At 49.5% G+C, this 21447-nt stretch overlaps 2 protein-coding genes across 2 annotated transcripts in view; one reads left to right on the top strand and one right to left on the bottom strand.

Annotated features, from left to right (window-relative positions):
- NCAN (neurocan) overlaps positions 1–2674 on the top strand; it is a 61070-nt gene extending 58396 nt beyond the window's left edge. The window contains exon 15 of the mRNA XM_053372330.1: positions 605–2674. Within this exon, the coding sequence (XP_053228305.1) occupies positions 605–744 (140 nt within the window). The 3' untranslated portion in view covers positions 745–2674. The remainder of the gene's footprint in view (positions 1–604) is intronic.
- Positions 2675–4979: 2305 nt separating this feature from the next.
- On the bottom strand, positions 4980–21169 carry HAPLN4 (hyaluronan and proteoglycan link protein 4). Its single transcript, XM_053372331.1, has 5 exons — positions 20491–21169; positions 17006–17117; positions 14860–15222; positions 9454–9756; positions 4980–6203 (listed from the first exon to the last, which is right to left on the bottom strand). The coding sequence occupies exons 2-5, from the start codon at positions 17115–17117 to the stop codon at positions 5854–5856; spliced, it is 1128 nt and encodes a 375-aa protein (XP_053228306.1). The 5' UTR covers positions 20491–21169; the 3' UTR covers positions 4980–5853.
- Between the last annotated feature and the right edge of the window lie 278 nt (positions 21170–21447).

Below are 21447 nucleotides of genomic sequence, written 5' to 3' on the forward strand. Positions count from 1 at the left end.
CTCGGGGGGGGGGCCATCGCGCATCCGACCTGAGGCTGTGTGTTCAGCATGGTTTGTTTGAGGGTCCCCATCGCCACCACCAGAGGATTCTGGGACTCATAGAATTGTAGAGTTGGAAGGGACCCCAAGGGTCATCCAGTCCAACCCCCTGCAATGCAGGAACCAGGGTTGGTATGAACCTCAGGGTTTGCGGCACAAAATGGCGCAAAACAAGCTCAAAACTTTGGCACCTGTTTGGAGGGGATCCCAAATTTCAGGGTTTGTAGTTAATAAAGCTCGTGGGCTTTGCCCAGGCTTGACTTGACCTGCTCAGAAGAGACTCTGTTCATTACTTCTCGTCCTCCATAAAGCCCCAGCAGGACTGAAGGGTGAGAGGCAGTTGTTTGGCCTCTGTTTCAGTCAGCAGCAGGAGAGAAAACATGTTGGCATCTTCCTTTACTTTGCAACTTTACAACGGGAGCTCACCCCGTTGCAGGGATTCAAACCGCTGACCTTCTGATCGGCAAGTCCTAGGCTCTGTGGTTTAACCCACAGCGCCACCTGTGTCCTGTAACCTAGCAAAGCTTTGCAACTAAATCTCTTTTCCCGCCCCTTCGCCTTCCAGCCAGACGGTCCCACCGAATCCGCCGCCACCACCGCCGCCACCACAAGCACCACCAGCACAAATCCCGCAAGGACCGCAGGAAACACTCCAAGCAGCACCCAAAGCTGGACTGGACGGAGGAAGACGGGAACTACTTTTAATGACGGGCCTGGGAAAGAAAGCACAAGCTCCCAATTCCGCTTCCCGCCCCATCCCCCCCTTGACCTTCCTCCCCCTCCCCCACGGATGCAATGGGTTTCCAAGTGTGTGTGAGCGAGAAAAAGATGGGAATCGTTGATGCCCCCACGTCTTCCCTCCCCTGTGGATAAATCTCTTCTGTCGGCATGTGCAAGTTTACAATGCCAGAAGATGATTTGCACCTTTTCTAAGGATCTGCAGGGGTTGCAGAAAACAGGTTTTCTTGAGTTCAGGCTACCTGAGGCAGCTCCGCTGTGCAAACCTTTATTCTGTTGAAGGCAGTCTGTCAGCATCTTTCCCTCTTTCTCCCTCTTCCTCTCTCATCCACAGGTCTTTTTTACATACACTTCTCTCTCTCTCTTTTCCTGACATCTGCTTCTCTCAAGCTCACTTTCTCTTTCTGAAAGCTTCTCCTCCCTCTCCACTTGGCTTCGGAGGAGGAGGAGAGGCCCTTTATTACCCCAGCTAATCACCTGCAGGGAACTATCCCTTCCCTCCTTCGCTACTTGCCCCTCCGCAGCAGCAGGGGGATCAGAACCACCAGCCTGCCTTACAGGGCCGTCGTCAGGGTTGCAGAGGAGGTGCTGCAAACATGCCTACCAAAGTGCTCTATCAAAGTTCATTTTGATAGCCAGCACAGGAAGAGGGGTTGGTCAGGATGGAGCCCAGATTTACCCAATCCCCCCCCCCAGGTTTTGTTGTTTGTTTGTTTGTTTGTTTGTTTACAGACTCTTTCCTGTTTCGACCTTTGGGTGTGACCCTCTTTTCCCCACCGGAAAATGATTTCCACAAATGTCACAATTGTGAGGAGTGTGTGTGTGTGTGTGTGTGTATTTCGGGGGGGGCAGGCGGGTAACCACATGGAAAGTGCTTTGTGCAACTCTTAACCCTGCCTGGGCTCCATTAGCACAGAACACCCTGAGCGCTTCTCTGCTCTTTGACATCGTAGCTCATGGCCCTCCGTCTCATTCCATGCGGCCCTCGCTCAGTGCAGCCTGCAGAGATGGCATGGAGGGTGGGCAGGTGAGAGAGAGCATGATGCAACTGTGCTGTGTCACCCAGCCCACCCATTTGGGGGGCCTGAAACCGACCCACACACTCCAAGGTGCTGCTGTGCTCCACCTCCATACCCTCCAACATTTCTCCAATGAAATGAGGGACGTCCTATTCTATATAATAATTTTATTTTTTCCACCCTGCCCATCTGACTGGGTTGCTCCAGCCACTCTGGGTGGCTTCCAACAGATATAAAAACATAATAAAAATGAAACATGAACAAACTTCCCTATCCAGGGCTGCCTTCAGATGTCTTCTAAAGGTTGCATAGTTACTTATTTTATTGGCTTGGGAATCGCATAACTCCAGACCCCCCAACATTTCTCCAGTGAAAATAGGGACGTCCTAAGGAAAAGCAGGACATTCTGGGATCAAATCAGAAACCAGGACGGCTTCTGTAAATCCGGGACTGTCCCTGGAAAATAGGAGCACTTGGAGGGTCTGCAACTGTCCAGCGAGTCCGATTCCCAGGGATGGCAGGAGGCGACCCAAACAGCTCTCTTCCACCACATGTGAAGTGAGTGCCCATGTCTGCAACAGAAAACAGCCTTCCATGCAAAAATTTAGAAAGGGGGTGGGTGGTGAAATGTGTTTGTGTGAGTGTGCACACACACAAGAGAGTGTTGGGCGTGTGGCAGATGTATCCCTGATCTCTGCTGTTTCCTTGTTAACTGCAGTGTCCGGTATTCCTCTGTGTGTTTCCCCTTCTATGCCCCCTCCGCCTGTGGCATTCTCTCCCCCGCCCCCTGTGTGCAAAAAAGGGGGGGAGAGGTGTGGGGAGGAATCCTTTGGCGGTATCTGTACTGCTGGACATTTTAATAAATTTTTTTAACAGTTCCTAAGACCACTGTCTGTCTTTCTTCCTTTCGCTCCGGGGTTGAAGCTTGCGGAAACCTTGCGCACGGGTGTCGCACTACTCTGGGTTATGCGCCTCCATAGCACATTTGCAGCATGCAATTCAAGGCAGTCTCTTTCTCCCCTTTAAATGAAGTTTTTGTAATCAGGTCTGAGTTAGTGGGGTTGACAATGCAGGTGTTTGTGTATGTTTGGTGCATCCTTCCTCAACAGATGCCCCTGTGACTGGTGCGCAGAAATCCTGAAATTTTAAGATAGCAGGATGCATAGGAAACACATCGAGTCAGACGGATGGTGCATTTGGCTCAGAGTTTTCCTCCACACTGACTGGCAGCAGCTCTCTGGGGTTTCAGGTGTGAGTTTACCTGGCTTACCTGGAGATGCCACTGGGGACTCTGGGTGCAAACTGGGTGATCTGCTGTCCCTTTCCCCAAAGCCTGGCATACAGAGCTGTAGTTCTTCCCCACGATATATGCCAACCTCTCCTCCGCCCTTTTAATGCCTCTCCTGGTTCTGGGAGACAAGCAGGGAGGGGAGCTGGTTGCAGCAGGAGGGGGGACTCCCTGGTTTCTTCAGCAGCCAGACGCCCTTCTCTCCTGCTTACGTTTCTGAGTCTGGACTTCCCTCTGGCACAGACTCTCCCCGCTCACTAAGCCCTGATACCCCTTCAGCTTCTGACACCTCCCTTTCCTGGTGGTCTCCCTCTCCTCCCTCTGACCACTCCTTGTCATCTCACCATCAGCCCCCAAGCTCTGAGCCTTCTTCCCTTGGTGGTTCCCCAGCTGCTGCCTCCCGCCATTACTCAAAACAGCAACAAACCTCTGGTTGCGTGAAACATATTCAATAAACACACAAGACGTAACCGGCTGTATGTTTGAAAACATAATATATACTATTCATTGTACTGAATCATAGATTTCAACAGAAGTAGCTCATAAAGTTCAACGGAAAAAGTAGAAGACTCAGCGGATCAGTTCATTCTCTAATCAGTTTATGCATAACGTCTGTATATGTGAAAGTGTCTATTCCACCTGTCTGTTCATAGAGTTCAACAATCCACACGAAAGGTTGTTGCAGTTCCACAGAAACCTTTTACAGAGTCTAAGACAAGGATTTCCGGAATATTAGCCTTGTTTTGCCGTCTTGGGCTTCATCAGTAGTACAAACTCATATATGGTATCACAGGACAGTGGATCTTATAGCTACAGCAGCTACTACTATGCTATAAGATCCACTGTCCTATGATATCATATATGAGTTTGTACTACTGATGACTGCAAGAAGATCAAACGCATCCATTCTTAAGGAAATCAGCCCTGAGTGCTCACTGGAAGGACAGATCCTGAAGCTGAGGCTCCAAGACTTTGACCACCTCATGAGAAGAGAAGACTCCCTGGAAAAGACCCTGATGTTGGGAAAGATGGAGGGCACAAGGAGAAGGGGACGACAGAGGACGAGATGGTGGGACAGTGTTGTGGAAGCTACCAGCATGAGTCTGACCAAACTGCGGGAGGCAGCGGAAGCCAGGAGTGCCTGCTGTGCTCTGGTCCAGGGGGTCACGAAGAGGCGGACACGACTAAACGACTAAACAACAACTACTGATGAAGCCAAAGACTGCGAAACAAGGCTTGTCTTAGACTCTGTAAAAGGATTCTGTGGAACTGGGTCTTCTACTTTTTTCCTGCCATTACTCTGCATCCAGCCAATCTGTGCCTCTGGGACTCGTCCAATGAAACTGGGAGGCTAAAGAGAACTAATATTTAACCTACAGTGCAGAGTTAAATGGTGGAACTCACTTCTGCAGGAGGCCATTAAAAGAGGGCTGGGCATTTGCCCATGGAGAGTAAAGCTTTTCAATGGCTTCTAGCCACAATGACCCCTTCCCTGCTTCAGCTTCCACCTCTGGTTCTGGACAGCAGAAGTTTAGGGCCAGAGTATTTCTTCTCCCAGGTGGGAGACAACCCCCACTTCCCCCCATAGCACACAGAGAAACCACCTTCTTTACCGCTGGACCCCCCTCTTGGTCTTGTCTGCTCCATCTGGCAGAGCCAATCTTCACATGCAGGAGAAGCCCCTGACTCACTGAGGGTTTGAGACCCATCAGCTCCCCTCACCTGGTTCAGCTGGCCAGTCAAGGTTGTTTCCTGGGATTGTGGCCACTGTCACACGCTGGCAGCTTCTAGGAGTCACAGGTGAGAGCCAAGAGCACAGAATTGACACCACCCTGCACAATTTTATTAACAGGTATACAGTGTCGTCCATGTAGACAAGGCCTTTGGCAGTAAGCAAAAAGGACAATAAATTGTAGAACTGTGGAGTTAGAAGACTCATCTAGTCCAACCCCCTATAATAGATAGATAACAAAACAAAATGACAGGAGCTGTGCTCCAAGGACCCTACAGTCTCTCCCAACAAACCACACATTGATGAACATGCGCTTCCAGTTTTCTAGACGACAACAGAAACTTGTAGGATTTGGTTGTCTGGGCAAAATGACCTCTGGAGGAGCACGGAGAGCGGGAACGGTAATGGGGTGTGTGCCTCCCCCCCTTTCAGGTTGCAGGATGAAGAGAGAAAAGAAGCTCAGCGCGACTGCAGTGCCCTTCAGTGCAACGCAATGCTGTCCAATTAACTGTGGCGCTCCCAAATACCATGCATAAAAGAAGAAATATTTGTCTTCATTTTGTAGTTTATAAGGGGGGGGGAGCAGATCCCTCGCGACAGGTGGCTGCTGAATCCTCAGTGGCGACAAATCCCTGTGTGCCTCCTCCCTTTGCAAAAGGCAGGGGAGACCCCCCCCACACACACACCTTGTAAAAGCTATATCTGAAGCGTTAATATAATAGCAAACTGCAAACAGCCAGGGTTTCTTGGAAAAGAAGACTCAAGCAGAGCGGGGGGCGGGCATCGTAAGTCATGGTTTGTGAGAAGCTGGGTGCAACTTGGATTCCCAGGGTTTCTGGAAGTCCGCAAAGAATCAACTGAATCTGGAACGGCCCTTCTCTTCTGGTTTTTCGGGACTCTTCGACCAGCAAATGCATGTTTCACAGCAGACTTGTTTCCTTCTCCAGAGGAAGGTCAAGGAAAAACCCTCCCAGTCCCTCGAGGCTGGAAGATGGAGGGAGATGCAAGGATTCATGTCCGTTCAAAGCCGACCTTGTTTACACCTGCAAAGGTTTCCACTTGCCTGCTCCCTCCTTGGCGGCCACCTTGGACCCTCCACTGGTGGCGCTTCTGTAGCAATAGACGCCAAAGAGCTTGTATTTCTTGTTGGGGAAGCCCAGGTTGCGGACGCCAGGCTCGCGGCCCCCGCAGCGGGTTCTGGGGTTGACGATGGGGTAGCGGATGCTGCCGTCGCCCACCCAGCCGGCCTCACACTTGTCCAAGAGCTGGATCTTCCAGGCAGCGTAGAGCTGGCCGACTTTGGCCACGGCGCCTCCGTTCTTCTTGCACGCCTGGACAGCTTCCGGGAAGCTCAGCTTGCGGTAGGTCTTGAGGAAGTAGACTTTGCCTGGGAGGGAGAAGAGGGGAAGAGGCAATGTGGTGCAGTGGTTAGAGCAGCGATTCCCAAGTTGAGTGGTGTTAGGATGCGAATAGATGCCAGCAGAGGATATATTGATTGGATATTATCCTTCGTTGCGTCTCTGAGTTCACAGAGTGCCATTCCTTTGCATCTTAGAATTACAGTGGTACCTCGGGTTAAGAACTTAATTCGTTCTGGAGGTCCGTACTTAACCTGAAACTGTTCTTAACCTGAAGCACCACTTTAGCTAATGGGGCCTCCTGCTGCCGCCGCGCTGCCGGAGCACGATTTCTTTTCTCATCCTGAAGCAAAGTTCTTAACCTGAGGTAATATTTCTGGGTTAACGGAGTCTGTAACCTGAAGCGTCTGTAACCCAAGGTACCACTGTATTTAAGATTACTTAATCCAAATCTATTTAGATCTAGTTTGGTAAATCTAGTAATCTAAATCTACTTAGATTACTTAAAATTAGCCTTTTAGATAAGCAATTCAGGATCATAGAATCATAGAGTTGCAAGGGACCTCCAAGCCCTTTAAAGCCCCATGCGGCCTAGGACCCATGTACCTACGGGTCAGCCTCTCCTGGTATGCCCCGCGGAGGACCTTAAGGTCCACAAATGACATCACGTTGGAGGTCCCAAGTCACAAGGTGGTTAGACTGGTCTCAACTAGGGCCAGGGCCTTTTCAGCACTGGCCCCGACTTGGTGGAACTCTCTGTCACAAGAGACTAGGGCCCTGAGGGACTTGACATCTTTCTGCAGGGCCTGCAAGACAGAGCTGTTCCGCCTGGCCTTTGGTTTGGACTCAGTCTGACCCTTATGCTTCCCTCCCCTTACGGTCTTGATCTATTGGCTACTATTAAAATGAGGCTGCATTTTAAATTATATTTTAACCTGTGTTTTAAATTGGTTTTTTGTGGGTTTTTTTTGTAATTTTACTGGTGTTAGCTGCCCTGAGCCCAGCTCTGGCCAGGGAGGGCGGGGCATAAATAAATTATTATTATTATTATTGGTCCTCTAGTCCAATGCAGGAATCTCAGCTAAAGCATCCCTGACAGATGGCCATCCAACCTCTGCTTAAAAACCTCCAAGGAAAGGAGAGACCACAACCTCCTGGGGGAGAGCATTTGTTAAAGGGGTGTAACATGGGGATGAGCAGATAATAAAAGTTTGGGTTCTCTTTTGTTTGGGGCTTCCATCTTGTTCCACCTGGTGGCAGGTGGGAGTCCTTTCGCGACAGTCTTCAATCAAGACCAAGCCTACTGGCTCCTGTTTTGCTCTGGTCTTCCTGGCTGGTGTCCTCCCCCCCCCCCCCCGACAAGGGAGCCCTCAGATTTCTCCGTTAACACATTCCACGGTCAAACAGCTCTTACAATCAGAAAGTTTTTCCCGTATATTTAGTCGGAATCTCCTTTCTTTTAACTTTAAAGCAGACTGGGTTCTCCTGGTATTTCCCCTTTTTGTCCCCCTTAAAACAATAATCACACAAACTTTCTTTCAAAAGGTAAAAAAAGAAAAGAGCATTTACTCACTGACACAGCAACTTGCTTCAGGCAGGCTTAAAATGGTAATTCAGTGACAAAGACATACTTAAAGGTAAAGGTAAAGGTACCCCTGACCATTAGGTCCAGTCGTGGCCGACTCGGGGGTAAATCTGGGGTAAATCTCTGGGGTAAAAGCTCATCTCGCTTTACTGGTTGAGGAAGCCAGCGTCCAGCTTCCGGGTCATGTGGCCAGCAGGACTGAGCCATTTCTGGCGAACCAGAGCAGTGCACAAAAACGCCGTTTACCTTTCCACCAGAGCGGTACCTATTTATCTACTTGCACTTTGACGTGCTTTCAAACTGCTAGGTTGGCAGGAGAAGGGACTGAGCAACGGGAGCTCACCCCGTCATTGCGGGGATTCGAACCGCCAACCTTCTGATCAGCAAGTCCTAGGCTCTGTGGTTTAACCCACAGCACCACCCACGTCCTTAAAATGTACTCTGGAGCTCAGATTTAGCAGGTGTGCTCACTTTCCTGGCAGAGCAGAAAGAGCTCATTTCAGTGCTGCAAAGCAGCGGTTTGACTTCACCCCCGGAGGTGCACTCCATTGTGCCTCCAGACAGATGGATGCCAACAACGAGCAGAAGAAAAACCTTAGTGACCACAAGTCACAGAGTTGGAAGGGACCCCGAGGGTCATCTGGCCCAACCCCCTGCAAGCCGGGAAACTTTTGCCCCATGTGGGGCTCAAACCCACGACCTGAGATTAAGAGCCTCATGCTCCACCAGCTGAGCTATTGGGTTTTGCTTCCTAGATCCCCTTTTCTTCCTTAAAAAAACAAAAGCCACACACATGTGTGGGATATATCTTGACCATGGGTAGGCAAACTAAGGTCCGGGGGCCGGATCCGGCCCAATCGCCTTCTAAATCCGGCCCACAAACGGTCCAGGAATCAGCGTGTTTTTACATGAGTAGAATGTGTGCTTTTATTTAAAGTGCATCTGGGTTATTTGTGGGGCATAAGAATTTGTTCATTCCCCCCCCTCCCAAATAGAGTCCGGCCCCCCACAAGGTCTGAGGGACAGTGGACCCGCCCCCTGCTGAAAAAGTTTGCAGACCCCTGATCTTCCCCACAAAAACCCCCCTCCATTTTTACGCTGCCAAGCCCTATGAGAGGAGAATTAAACACATGCCTTCAGGAAGATGGATGAGGCAGCAAAAGGCACTCCATTTCCGAGTTGATCCGGGGCTATTTATCCTGCCCCTGATTACACAAATGAAGCCCCCCTCCTGCCAACTCCCCCCCCCCCCGCAGACCCTCCCAGTGAAGAGTAATTTACGCCTTTGGACAAACCCCCCCAGGCTCATCCATCATTCTGAGCTGAATTACTGCCTCCTTGCCTGGTCCTGGGGGACGCGGAAAAGGCCAGCAATCGGTTAAATGCTGCTCTGAGATTTTTCCGGAGGGTGCGAGGAGGAGCGAGGAAGCCTAGAAGTTTATAAAATGATGCATGGCTCGAAGAAAGCAGACTGGGAAAATGTGTGTGTCCCCCCCCCCCTCCTGACGCTAGGCAGGAAGAGTCCTTTGACAGTGGGACGAATGAGGGGGGGGGGAGTTTTAAGCAGAGGTTGCTTTGGGCACCTAAGCAGGGATCCTTTAGCTGCAAGTCCCGCCTTGCAGGGGGTTGGGCTAGATGACCTTTGGGGGACCCTCCGCCTCTACCATTCTGTGATTCTACGGTTCTAGACTCACCGTTCAGATTCGAAGTGAAGCAGAAGGCGTCGTAGCGCTCGTCGTCCTTGTGGCGGTAGCCGTAGTTGCGCACCCCGACGGGGGTCTCCTTCCGGCCGCACTCGTCCCGCGGCTTGGAGATGGGGTACTGCACCGAGCCGTCCTGCAGCCAGCCGGCGTTGCACCAGTCCATCCCCTCCAGCCAGGCTTCGTGGAGCTGGTCGTAGGAAGCCAGGATCCCGTCCTGCTCCAGGCAGGCCTGCTGGGCGTCGTGGAAGTTCAGGCTGTAGCGCCCCAGGCGGGGGTGGTAAGGGAAGATCACCCCTGAAGAGAAGAGGAGGAGGAGTAAAAAACAGACCTCAGAGCAGATCAGGACCTTCCGGGCATTCTTGGACTCCGGCTCCCATCATCACCCTGACTGCTTGTTGCAGGAATTTATGTATAGGTGTGTGTGGGGGGGTGTTGCCCCTCCAGCAGATATCATGCACATGCAGCCCACTACCAAAATCAGCACCATCACTTTTGTGACTTTTGTGATTTGTCCCCACAAAACACTTCAACACAGTTTCTTCCTGTCTATTCAAAGGGCCTCTGCTGCACAATACCAAATGTAAGAATTCACTGATAAATGTACCTATGTACTGGCTCACTGGGGAAACTTCAGAATTCCATATATACATGTGAGCTCAGCTCCTCAGCAGCTCCTCTGCCTGAGTGATGATCCCTGGCCTCCTGATACCTGAGTGCCAGACAGGTAGCCATTCCAGAAATAACAAACCCAGATGAAGACAAAAAGGTGTGATTCACTTGGCTGGGAAACAGGGAAATGTAAATATCTTTTTTGTTCCGCTTGATGGGTGTTTGGTGGAGGGCAAGGGGAACCATGGGGCAGGGTCCAGGATGCTCAGATTACTGCCACCAGACCTCCCCTTTCATGATGTAACCATGATGCATTAGTGATATAGTTTGGGGGGGTGTAACATGGGGGATCAGCAGCTAATAAAAGTTTGGGTTCTCTTTTGTTTGGGGCTTCCATCTTGTTCCACCTGGTGGCAGGTGGGAGTCCTGTCGCAACGGTCTTCAATAAAGACCAAGCCTTCTGGCTGCTGTTTTGCTCTGGTATTCCTGGCTGGTCTCCTTGTTTTTTCTCCAAGGGAGCCCTCAGATTCCTCCGTTAACACTGCTGAAGCATGCTGGTTCCCCCTCCCTGATCAATGGAGAGGCATTCCCCACTCTCAGGAGGGAATAGTATGGGCTTACTAGCAGTGCATGTGAAAAGGACCAGGGGGTCTTGGTGGACCACAAGCTGAACATGAGTCCGCAGTGTGATGCAGCAGCAAAAGATGCTAATGCTATTCGAGGCTGCATCAACAGAAGTCTAGCGTCCAGGTCAAGGGAAGTAATAGCAATACTCTATTCTGCCTTGGCCAGACCACACCTGGAGTCCTGTGTCCAGTTCTGGACACCACAATTGAAAAAGGATGTTGACCAGCTGGAATGCCTCTTCTGTGTGGGAGAATCTGCAGCCGAATCGCAAACACACAATTGCTAGAGAGTCGCAAACAGACGCTTTTCCATTTTGAGAAGGACTATGGACTTCTGCGATGCGGGTGGCATTGTGGGATAAACCACTGAGCCTTGGGCTTGCTGATCAGAAGGTCGGCAGTTCGAATCTCCACGACGGGGTGAGCTCCCATTGCTTGGTCCCTGCTCCTGCCAACCTAGCAGTTTGAAAACACGTCAAAGTGCAAGTAGATAAATAGGTACCATTATGGCGAGAAGGTAAACGGCGTTCCCGTGCGCTGCTCTGGTTCACCAGAAGCGGCTTTGTCCTGCTGGCCACATGACCCGGAAGCTGTATGCCGGCTCCCTTAGCCAATAAAGCGAGATGAGCGCCCCAACCCCAGAGTCGGCCACGACTGGACCTAATGGTCAGGGGTCCCTTTACCTTTTTATGGACTTCTGCAACTTTTGAGGATCCTTTCCAGATTTTCATCACTGCATCTGTTGAACCCTGTCAGGCTTTCTGATGAGAGTAAAGCTTCTATTTTTCTTGTTTACTGAGAGTGATTGCCTTGTTAAGAGTGTCAGGGACTACTTGGATGTAGAGGGAGGGTGGGAGGAACCAGCTAGGGAGCCACTGAGGGCAGAAGGATCCGCCTGGGAAGTGGTGGTGGGACAACGATGAGTGGTCAGAGGGAGAAGACTGGTAGGAGGGAGTGTCAGAAGCTGAAGGGGCAACAGGGTTTAGCGGGCTGGGAGAGTCTGTGGCAGAGAAGTCCAGACTCGGAGGCAGAATCATAGAATCATAGAATCATAGAGTTGGAAGAGACCACAAGGGCCATCGAGTCCAACCCCCTGCCAAGCAGGAAACACCATCAGAGCACTCCTGACATATGGTTGTCAAGCCTCTGCTTAAAGACCTCCAAAGAAGGAGACTCCACCACACTCCTTGGCAGCAAATTCCACTGTCAAACAGCTCTTACTGTCAGGAAGTTCTTCCTAATGTTTAGGTGGAATCTTCTTTCCTGCAGTTTGGATCCATTGCTCCGTGTCTGCTTCTCTGGAGAAGCTGAAGCAGGAGAGGAGGGAGGCCAGGAGGCAGAGATGGTGAAGAGTCACAGGTGTCTCCCCCTCCCTGCTGCAACAAGCTCCCTTCCCTGCTTGTCTCCCAGGACCAGGAGAGGCATGAAAAGTGCAGAGGAGAGGTTGGCTGCATGAAGGCACTGTCTCCAATTACTTGGGGGCTGGGGACAATAGGAGTATAGCATCTAGATCAAGGGAAGTAATAGTGCCACTGTATTCTGCTCTGGTCAGACCTCACCTGGAGTACTGTGTCCAGTTCTGGGCGCCACAGTTCAAGAAGGACACTGACAAACTGGAACGTGTCCAGAGGAGGGCAACCAAAATGGTCAAAGGCCTGGAAACGATGCCTTATGAGGAACGGCTAAGGGAGCTGGGCATGTTTAGCCTGGAGAAGAGGAGGTTAAGGGGTGATATGATAGCCATGTTCAAATATATAAAAGGATGTCACATAGAGGAGGGAGAAAGGTTGTTTTCTGCTGCTCCAGAGAAGTGGACACGGAGCAATGGGTCCAAACTACAAGAAAGAAGATTCCACCTAAACATTAGGAAGAACTTCCTGACAGTAAGAGCTGTTCAACAGTGGAATTTGCTAAAGAACTCATAACCCACCTACTTTCAGCAGCCAGAAACACCATAACCAGACACTGGAGAGACCTGTCAGGAGTAAGCATGGACCAATGGTACCAAATAGTATGGGAAACAGCCCTACTGGAAAAATTAACTAATAAACTGAAACTGACACGGGGACAAACAGAAGAAGACGCCTTCACCCCGGTATGGCTCCCCTTTATCACATACACAGCCCAACAAGACAATGACAATAATCCACCAACAGCATACAAATCAATATGGCTAACCTGATCCAAAAAACCCACCCACCCCACTCACACACGAAAACAAAGATCACCGCAGCCAACCACAAACAAACAATCACACCCTACGCCAACCCCAAACTCTCTCACCACCAAAGGAACACAAGTGAACAACACAAACAACGCTGACACCAAACTCTACATACACTAAGCATAATAGAAACACCACCACCTGACCCCACCCCCATCCATCTTCCCTCCCTCCACCCCCTTTCTTCCCCCCCTTTTTTTCTTCTCCCCCTAATGCCTCAACAAATGAAACGGATTTGTAAAAATGTTACATGGGGGGAAAAATACGAGGCATTACACTTCTGTAAAACAAGAAAATCCTAAATAAAATATTAAAAAAACAAAAAACAGTGGAATTTGCTGCCAAGGAGTGTGGTGGAGTCTCCTTCTTTGGAGGTCTTTAAGCAGAGGCTTGACAACCATATGTCAGGAGTGCTCTGATGGTGTTTCCTGCTTGGCAGGGGGTTGGACTCGATGGCCCTTGTGGTCTCTTCCAACTCTTCTATGATTCTATGATTCTATGACCAGGAGAGGAGGGGCCATAGATGTCTGTGGGGAGGTGGGCATTATTGGCAACTGATTTCCATGGAGGAAGACAAAAGGGAATGAGCTGCTCTGCTCATTACGCCTGACACTCTACCAAGTCTGTGGAAACCACATTTTTGCAAGACAGATAGATATTCAGTGATTAACTAATTGAGACCAGTTGCTCCAACTACTTTCGCCTCTGGCTCTGCCCACTGCTATGGGATGTGGCCCATAGCAGGAATGTATGATGAAAGACAGCTAGTAGCCTCTGCTTGCAGCTCCCACCCTCACGGAGAGCATGCAGGGTCCTGTCTCCCTCCCCCAATTTCCTTCTCCTCTTCCCTCCGCCTCCCTTGCTTGAGAGTCTCTGGGGTGCTTTATTGCTGCTTTTATTGACTTTCATTGTCGCTGCAGGTTTCGGTGTCAGAAGCTAATAAAAACCAGGAAGAATGATAGCAGCTGGTGGATTCGTAAAACATCCCAACAAGAGAGAGAATTGGGTTGCTTTTGCTGCCGCGAGGTGGGGTGAATTATAGCATTGAGGGTATTGTCGTATTCCAGCTTTCCTTCTCTCTCTCTCTCTCTCTCTCTCTTGCTCTCACACACTTCCAACTTATTTGGCTATGAAGTTCCCAAACAGGAAAGAAACTCTCTTTTTGGAGGGGCTCCCCCACTCTTTCTGACTTGAAGGAGGCAAAGGTGGATAGATGAAAATTTCAGAGATGTTCCAGCCTCCCCAGTATCCTGCCTCTGACAGTGGTCAGCCGGGGGCCTCTAGGAAATTGATAAGGAGGAGAGGTAAAGGCAACAGCTGCTCCCCTCACCCCGCCAGACCCTCCAAGGAGGTGGGCTGCCTGCGGACAAGGAGGATCCATTAAGTAAGAAGTAAGACAAGTAAGAAGGATGTTGACAAGCTGGAAGGTGTGCAGAGGAGGGCGACCAAGACGATCAAGGGTGTGGAAACCAAGCCTGATTAGGAACAGTTGAAGGAGCTGGAGAAGAGGAGACTAAGAGGAGATATGATAGCCATCTTCCAATACCTGAAGGATTGTCACATGAAAGAGGGAACGAGCTTGTTTTCTCCTGCTCTGGACTCGAACCCATGACTTCAAGTTACAAGAAAGGAGATTCTGACTCAACACCAGGAGGAACTTTCTGATGTTAAGAGCTGTTTGCCAGTGGAACGGTTTCCCTTGGGAGGTTGTGCGCTCTCCTTCCTTGGAGGTTTTTAAGCAGAGGTTGGACTGTCATCTGTCAGGGATGCTTTAGCTGAGATTCCTGCATTGCAGGGGGTTGGACTAGATGATCCCCAGGGTCAATTCCAGCTCTACAATCTAGGATTCTATTATCTCCCACTAGTTTCCTCCTACAGGGGGTTGTGGAGACCTGGCCGGTGGGCCCCACCCCACCCGACCCACCCGTCTCCCCTCACCTTCCAAGTCCAGGTTCACCATCCCAGCATCGTCCTCCAGCTCATTGGTCACCTCGCATTCATAGCGCCCGTAGTCCTGGAGGGTCACGTTCCGGATGATGAGGGAGGCGTCCCCAGAGCCGTCTTCCTGCAGCGCCGTGCGGCCCCTGTAGCTCCCGAAAGCCCTGCGCTCCACGCCCATCGCCACAAAGACGTCCTCAAAGGACATGGGCTCCACAAGCTTGGTCCACTTCAGGCGGATCTCGTCAGGGTCGTGGGCCGAGACATCGTAGTGGAAGCGGCAGGGCAGGATGATGGTGCCGCCCCGGTGGGTGACCACTTTGCCCGGAGCTGTCTGCACCACGACGGCACCACTGTCATCCTCTGCAAGCAGAAAAGAGAAGGGTTTTGTTGGGGTTTTTTTAAGCATCCCAGGTTTCGAACCCAGGACAGATGGATGCAAGATGGGGCTGTGAGCTGTGTCATACTGAAACTGGGTTAATATGTGGGGATTTTAAACAGATTTGGGATCTCCCCCTCCCCTTTCTTAAGAAAAAGCAGTACTGAATAAATAAAAATGATAATGCACTTAAATAGGTAAAGGTACCCCTGCCCGTACGGGCCAGTCGTGTCCGACTCTAGGGTTGTGCGCCCATCTCACTTAAGAGGCCGGGGGCTGTGCAGAGACACTTCCGGGTCACGTAGCCAGCGTGACGAAGCTGCTCTGGCGAGCCAGCACCAGTGCAGCACACGGAAACGTTGGGACCTGGGTGGCGCTGTGGGTAAAACCTCAGTGCCTAGGACTTGCCGATCGCATGGTCGGCGGTTCGAATCCCCGCGGCGGGGTGAGCTCCCGTCTTTTGGTCCCAGCTCCTGCCCACCTAGCAGTTCGAAAGCACCCCTAAGTGCAAGTAGATAAATAGGTACCGCTTTATAGCGGGAAGGGACGCGGGTGGCGCTGTGGGTTAAAGCCTCAGCGCCTAGGACTTGCCGATTGAAAGGTTGGCAGTTCGAATCCCCGCGGTGGGGTGCGCTCCCGTCGTTCGGTCCCAGCGCCTGCCAACCTAGCAGTTCGAAAGCACCTTCGGGTGCAAGTAGATAAATAGGGACCGCTTACCAGCGGGAAGGTAAACGGCGTTCCGTGTGCGGCTCTGGCTCGCCAGATGCAGCTTGTCACGCTGGCCACGTGACCCGGAAGTGTCTGCGGACAGCGCTGGCTCCCGGCCTATAGAGTGAGATGAGCGCACAACCCTAGAGTCTGGCAAGACTGGCCCGTACGGGCAGGGGTACCTTTACCTTTACCTTTATAGCGGGAAGGTAAACGATAATGCACTTAATCATTTACAAATCATCTGCCTGTTTACAGAATTTTTGTTCCAGTTTTCTGCAGGTTAGTCAAACACATCTTGCAATGGTAGTGACAATAGATGGCTGCAGGAGCTTCCTGCCCTCAAGTGGAAGCCGCGTTGGACATTCAGCTTTGAAAAGTGGAACACTTGCTTCTGGGTTTTTGGCATTTGGGAGCCAAAACATACGAGTACCAAGGCGTTTGAGAACCAAGGTATGACTGTACTCCACAAGCCCCATGATTGGCAGGCAAAATAAAAAGTCTGGGTTAGAATCATAGAATCGTCAAGTTGGAAGGGACCCTGAGGATCATCTAGTCCAACCCCCTGCAATGCAGGAATATGCAGCTGTCCCAAAAGGGGATCAAACCTGCAACCTTGGCATTATCAGCACCACATTCTACCCAACTGAGCTATCCAAGGTTAGCTGATCCAGGTTAGGGATGGGCAAATATGTCAATTTGTGGAGCCACACCCACTCTCCCCAGGCCACACCCCCTCTCATAGACCACACCCCTCTCCCCCAGGCCACATCGGTTGAACTGGACTGAGCCCTGAAAAGCCCAGAGAGATCACTGTCCCCTTCAACTCTATGTCCTTTTCGAGGGAGAGTAGCATAACCGCCTTCACTGCTTTACAAATAAGGAAGTTTGTGTGGAGCCTTCATGGGCACCAGAGGAAGACCTCGAGGGCACCCCTGTGTCCCCAGGCACCACTTTGGCAACTGCTGAACTGGGGTTAACTGTACAAGGCCAAAGTGCTTTGGCGCCTATTGCATGAATCCGCTGGGCAGCTCAGCGAATCGCGTATGTGCCACGCACCTGAGACATGCACGACTTTCTTCCGTCCTTTCTGAGGAGCCGCGAGCCGGAAGCAGAGGGTCAAGATGGCAAGGTGGAGGCAGGTGCCTGTCACAGCCCTCGCAGGGAGCATCTGGAGAGGGAGGAAGAGGCGGCTGATGGGCAAGGAGCCTGGGCTTGTAGAACCAACTCTGGAGTCCGCAAACAAGGCGGCTGAGCTCTGGGCTGGAACACTGGCGGACCTACATTTGTGGGGCCCCTGAAGCCTGAACTGTCATGGGGGCCCCTTGGCAACAAGGTCTTCTTCAGTGGGGTTGCTCCAAGACAGATCAGCACAATTTTGTGAAAAACGTTAACTACTACATCTCGGATTTTGATTAAAATTGCTGGACTGGATGATCTCAAAGTCACTGGTGTGCAAACAAAGTTCCTATGCTTTATAGTTTTCAAGTTAGGGATGAAAATTAGTGAAACGTTACATACATGCATCAAAGTCCCAAAAATCTTAAGCAATGTGGACTAAAGTTGCTTTTGGGGGCCCCCTCTGGGATTAGGAGCCCTGAAGCTGAAACTTCATTAGTTTCATAGCAGATCCACCCCTGGGCTGGCAGGAGACTGCCGGAGTTTTCGGAGGCAGCCTCAAGAGAATAAAAGAGTCTGCCAGTGGCCTATCTATCTAGTCTGGCATCCTGCATTGCAGGGGGTTGGACTAGATGGCCCTTGAGGTTCCTTCCAACTCTGGCAGCCCTTTATTCAGAGGCACACGACCTGCAACCTTTACTCTTTTGCAGAGTCCCTCCTTGCATGCAGGACGTCCAAAATTCAGTCTACAGCATCTCCCAGGGAGCCGCTGCCCATTAGCATATATTTATAACACTGAAAGATTGGAAATCTAAATATAATACAAGCAGTTTTACAGACATTTGTTCCTTTTCACTAGATGCTTTTGTTATTCTTATTAGATGTCTCCTTTCGTGGCTGTAAGTTTTTAAAATTGCTTTTAACGTTGCCGCAAGCCACCCTGGGACCCTAGGGAGGAGATTTTCTTAAAATTATTATCATTTTAATAAAGTAACATTTATTCAAAAGTGACAATACAGCTTTGTCCACGGCCATAATATCACAAAATGACCACTCCAATCCTCAATCCCACGTCACTGTCATGTGGGCTTGCTGAATGCCCACTACTACCAAAGTGGTTTGCTAGACATTTTCAGTTCCAACAATCATTTAATATAACTTCTTATCTTATACAGTATTTTAGACTTCCGTCAACCACCTCTGAAGATTTTCCATTCTTTATCACTTGTTCTGCATTTCTTAATTTCTCTATTACTTTTACTTGTCCTTAACTAATAATTCTTTTCAAAGTCTTCCTTGCAATATTTCACAAAGCCCTCCTTACAGAACTTCTTGCAGTCCTACTAGTGCAATCTGTTTGTCACAATTGCTTTTCAAATAGTTCAAATATTTACTCCAGTCTTCTAAGAATCTCTGATCCCGCAGGTTTCGAATCCTTCCTGTTAATTTATCTAATTCTGCATAGTCCATTAATTTCATTTGCCATTCTTCTTTCGTCGCTAATTCTTCTTGCTTCCATTTTTGTGCCAATAATATTCTTGCTGCTGTTGTTGCATATAAAAACAAGTTATAATCCTGTCTGCTAATATCCTCCGGTTTGCTAGACATTTTCAGTCAATATATCCCCTCCACAGACACCTATAGATCATAGAATTGTAGAGTTGGACGGACTCTGATGGTCATGCAGGAATATGTCACTGCGCCATATGGGGACTGAACCTGCAACCTTGGTGTTATCAGCACCACGCTCTAGCCAACTAAGCTATCCCCCCAGGTGGGTGGGAATAAATTTAACAGAATCATAGAACTGGAAGGGACCACGAGGGTCATCCAGTCTGACCCCCTGCAATGCAGGACTCCTTTGCCCAACATGGGGCTTGAACCCGCGAACCTGAGATTAAGAATCTCTTGCTCTACCAACTGGGCTATCCTCTGCTCGGCAGAAAAGGTCCTGTGGTTTCTTGGCGATGTAAACACTTCAGTGACTCTTAATGTTGCCATTTGCTTTGGCAGCCAAAAAGATCAGAAAGAAGACAATATAGCCGTGAACTGTAAGGGAGATGCACAGATCTAAATAGAGACCATTCTTTGTGGCACGACACCCCTTTTGCTTGTATTTATTTTTGATTGAGATTTGTCTGGCCAACGGGTAGTACAATAAAGTTATTTGGATTAGATTGGACTGAGCTATCCATCATGGGCAGTATAATAATAATAATAATAATAATAATAATAATAATAATAATAAACAATACTAAGCAAGACTGGCCTGATTAAGTATAAGCCACCTTCCAGAGTCACTGTTTAAAGCCAGAACAATGAGGACTGAGACCTTGACTTCATTTTTAAAAGGTGGAGCAAAGGTACAGTCCCCAGCATCTCCAGGTGAGACAGATATATATATCTAAATATATATCTATATCTGTCTAAGGCTATAAAACAACTTCCTACATCCTTTGGAGTTCGATTGCAGGTAAGCAGCAGGGGGCCTCAGGGGGTGGAGTTTGCTTGTTAAAGACCCAGGTGGCAGGTGATACTGAAGTCTCTGGCAGGCAGGCAAGACTTTGCTCAAGAGACGAGAAATAATTCTGTCCTGCCTAACCCATATAAAGAAACATCCTTTCCTCGCAAGGACACAAAGCAGAAGGGATTTACAAAATTCTCCTGACCTCCTGTTGTGGCCAAGAAATTATTATTATTATTATTATTATTATTATTATTATTATTCCATCCCTTTAGAAGCAGGGTCAGGAAGGAAGATTCCGAACCCTGATCTCTTTGTCCCCTTCGAGATGTGGCAAAAACAGTCTTTTAAAAAGGCCATTTTCAGAACTAAGCCCCCCCCCGCCCCCGCCCCCATTCAGCCAGGGATAGTTTCCTTTCCACTACATCCGATAGAACACCTTGCAGAAATAAAGCAAACAAATATAATTTAAAAAGTGGTACCCAACTCAGCCAGGAGAAAGGATGCCCTATCTATGAACATCTCTGAGCATCCCACAGAGCCCTCCTAAAATGTTTCAGCCTACTTAAAATTTGGCGAGAGAAGAGTCTTCTTTTAAACAAACTAACAAACATTTTCCCAATTAAGTGCCTCCCACTTCTAGGATTTAAGTGGTCACTTTCTGCATTGATCTCTCTCCTCCCCTGCATCTATCCGACACAAACCCCTTTTTTGCAAAGATGTGGCTCATCTCCCTCCTACAGAGCTCTGCATCCCTGCAAAAAAGTGGTACCCAAGTCAGCCAGTAAAATGATTCCCTCTCTCTTTCTGCATCCTGCAGCAAAACCCCAAACGAGCCAGCACTGCATTTCATCAAGGTGAAATGTGGGGCAGGTGGGGGGGGGGGGAACGGACCCGGGGAAGGAACTTGATTTTAAAAATAAAAAGGACAACCCTGCAGGAAAAAAAAAAGAGGACTCACTGTTTCTCCTTGAGAAGAGGGACGTCCCAGGGCAAAAAGAGAGAAATCTCAGAAGCTCAGCCGAAGTTGAGATGGAGATGATGCAGGAGAGGGGGGGGCGCTGAGAGAGAAAGAGGATTCCCGCCCCACCCACCCCGAGTGCCTTGAGTTTCCCCCCACCTTTCAACCTCCTTCCTTGTCCTCTATTTCCCAACCCCAGTTCATCAGCATAATGCTGACGGTATTGCAGCCTCCTCGGTTTTGTCAAATCTTAGTCAGCAGACTTCTATGGGGGGGGGGGGGGGGAAGGAGAGAGAGGAGGAGAGAGGGAAAGAAGGAGGGAGGGAGGGAAAGAAGTTTTGCAGAAGGACAACTGCATTAGGGAACAGCCTGCAATGAGGGCAGAAGAAAGGAGGGTTTGGGATAAAAATGGGGTGGGGAGCGAGGAGAGAGGGAAAAAAATGTTTTAAAGGGGAACCTGCAAACCTATTGGGTGCTTTTCTCCAAAGCAACCTCAAAGCTGGGGGACTCCAGCCAAGTACACAAGCGTAGACGCCACAGCGCAGCACACCAGTGCCAATTTTGGGGATTTTCCCGGTGTGTTCTTTTTCTTCCGCTTCCTCTTTTTTTGGTAATTTTTTAAAATTTTATAATGTAAAACAGAGGAAACAGTCATAACTAGGTGGGGGGGGGTTTGAGTAGGAACTTGAGGAAACTGAGTTCCCTTACGTTTTTAAAAAATTAAGTAATTTCTTTTTTTGGTCTGGGGGGCTGGAACACCCAATGCCTGAGACCAAAACCCACTTATATCTGTAATCAATAAAGCTGTGGTCATTTCTAATGCATATCAGTTTGCTTGAGTTTATTAATCACATCTTACATTTAGCCCCTGCTCGGGTACTGCAACTGGGCCCGTGTTAAACAAACAAACAAACAAACAAATATCAGGATGAGTCCCCCCTTCACCCCCCGAAAAAG

Source organism: Podarcis raffonei, chromosome 18, assembly GCF_027172205.1.
Source record: "Podarcis raffonei isolate rPodRaf1 chromosome 18, rPodRaf1.pri, whole genome shotgun sequence".
NCBI classification, from domain to species: domain Eukaryota; kingdom Metazoa; phylum Chordata; class Lepidosauria; order Squamata; family Lacertidae; genus Podarcis; species Podarcis raffonei.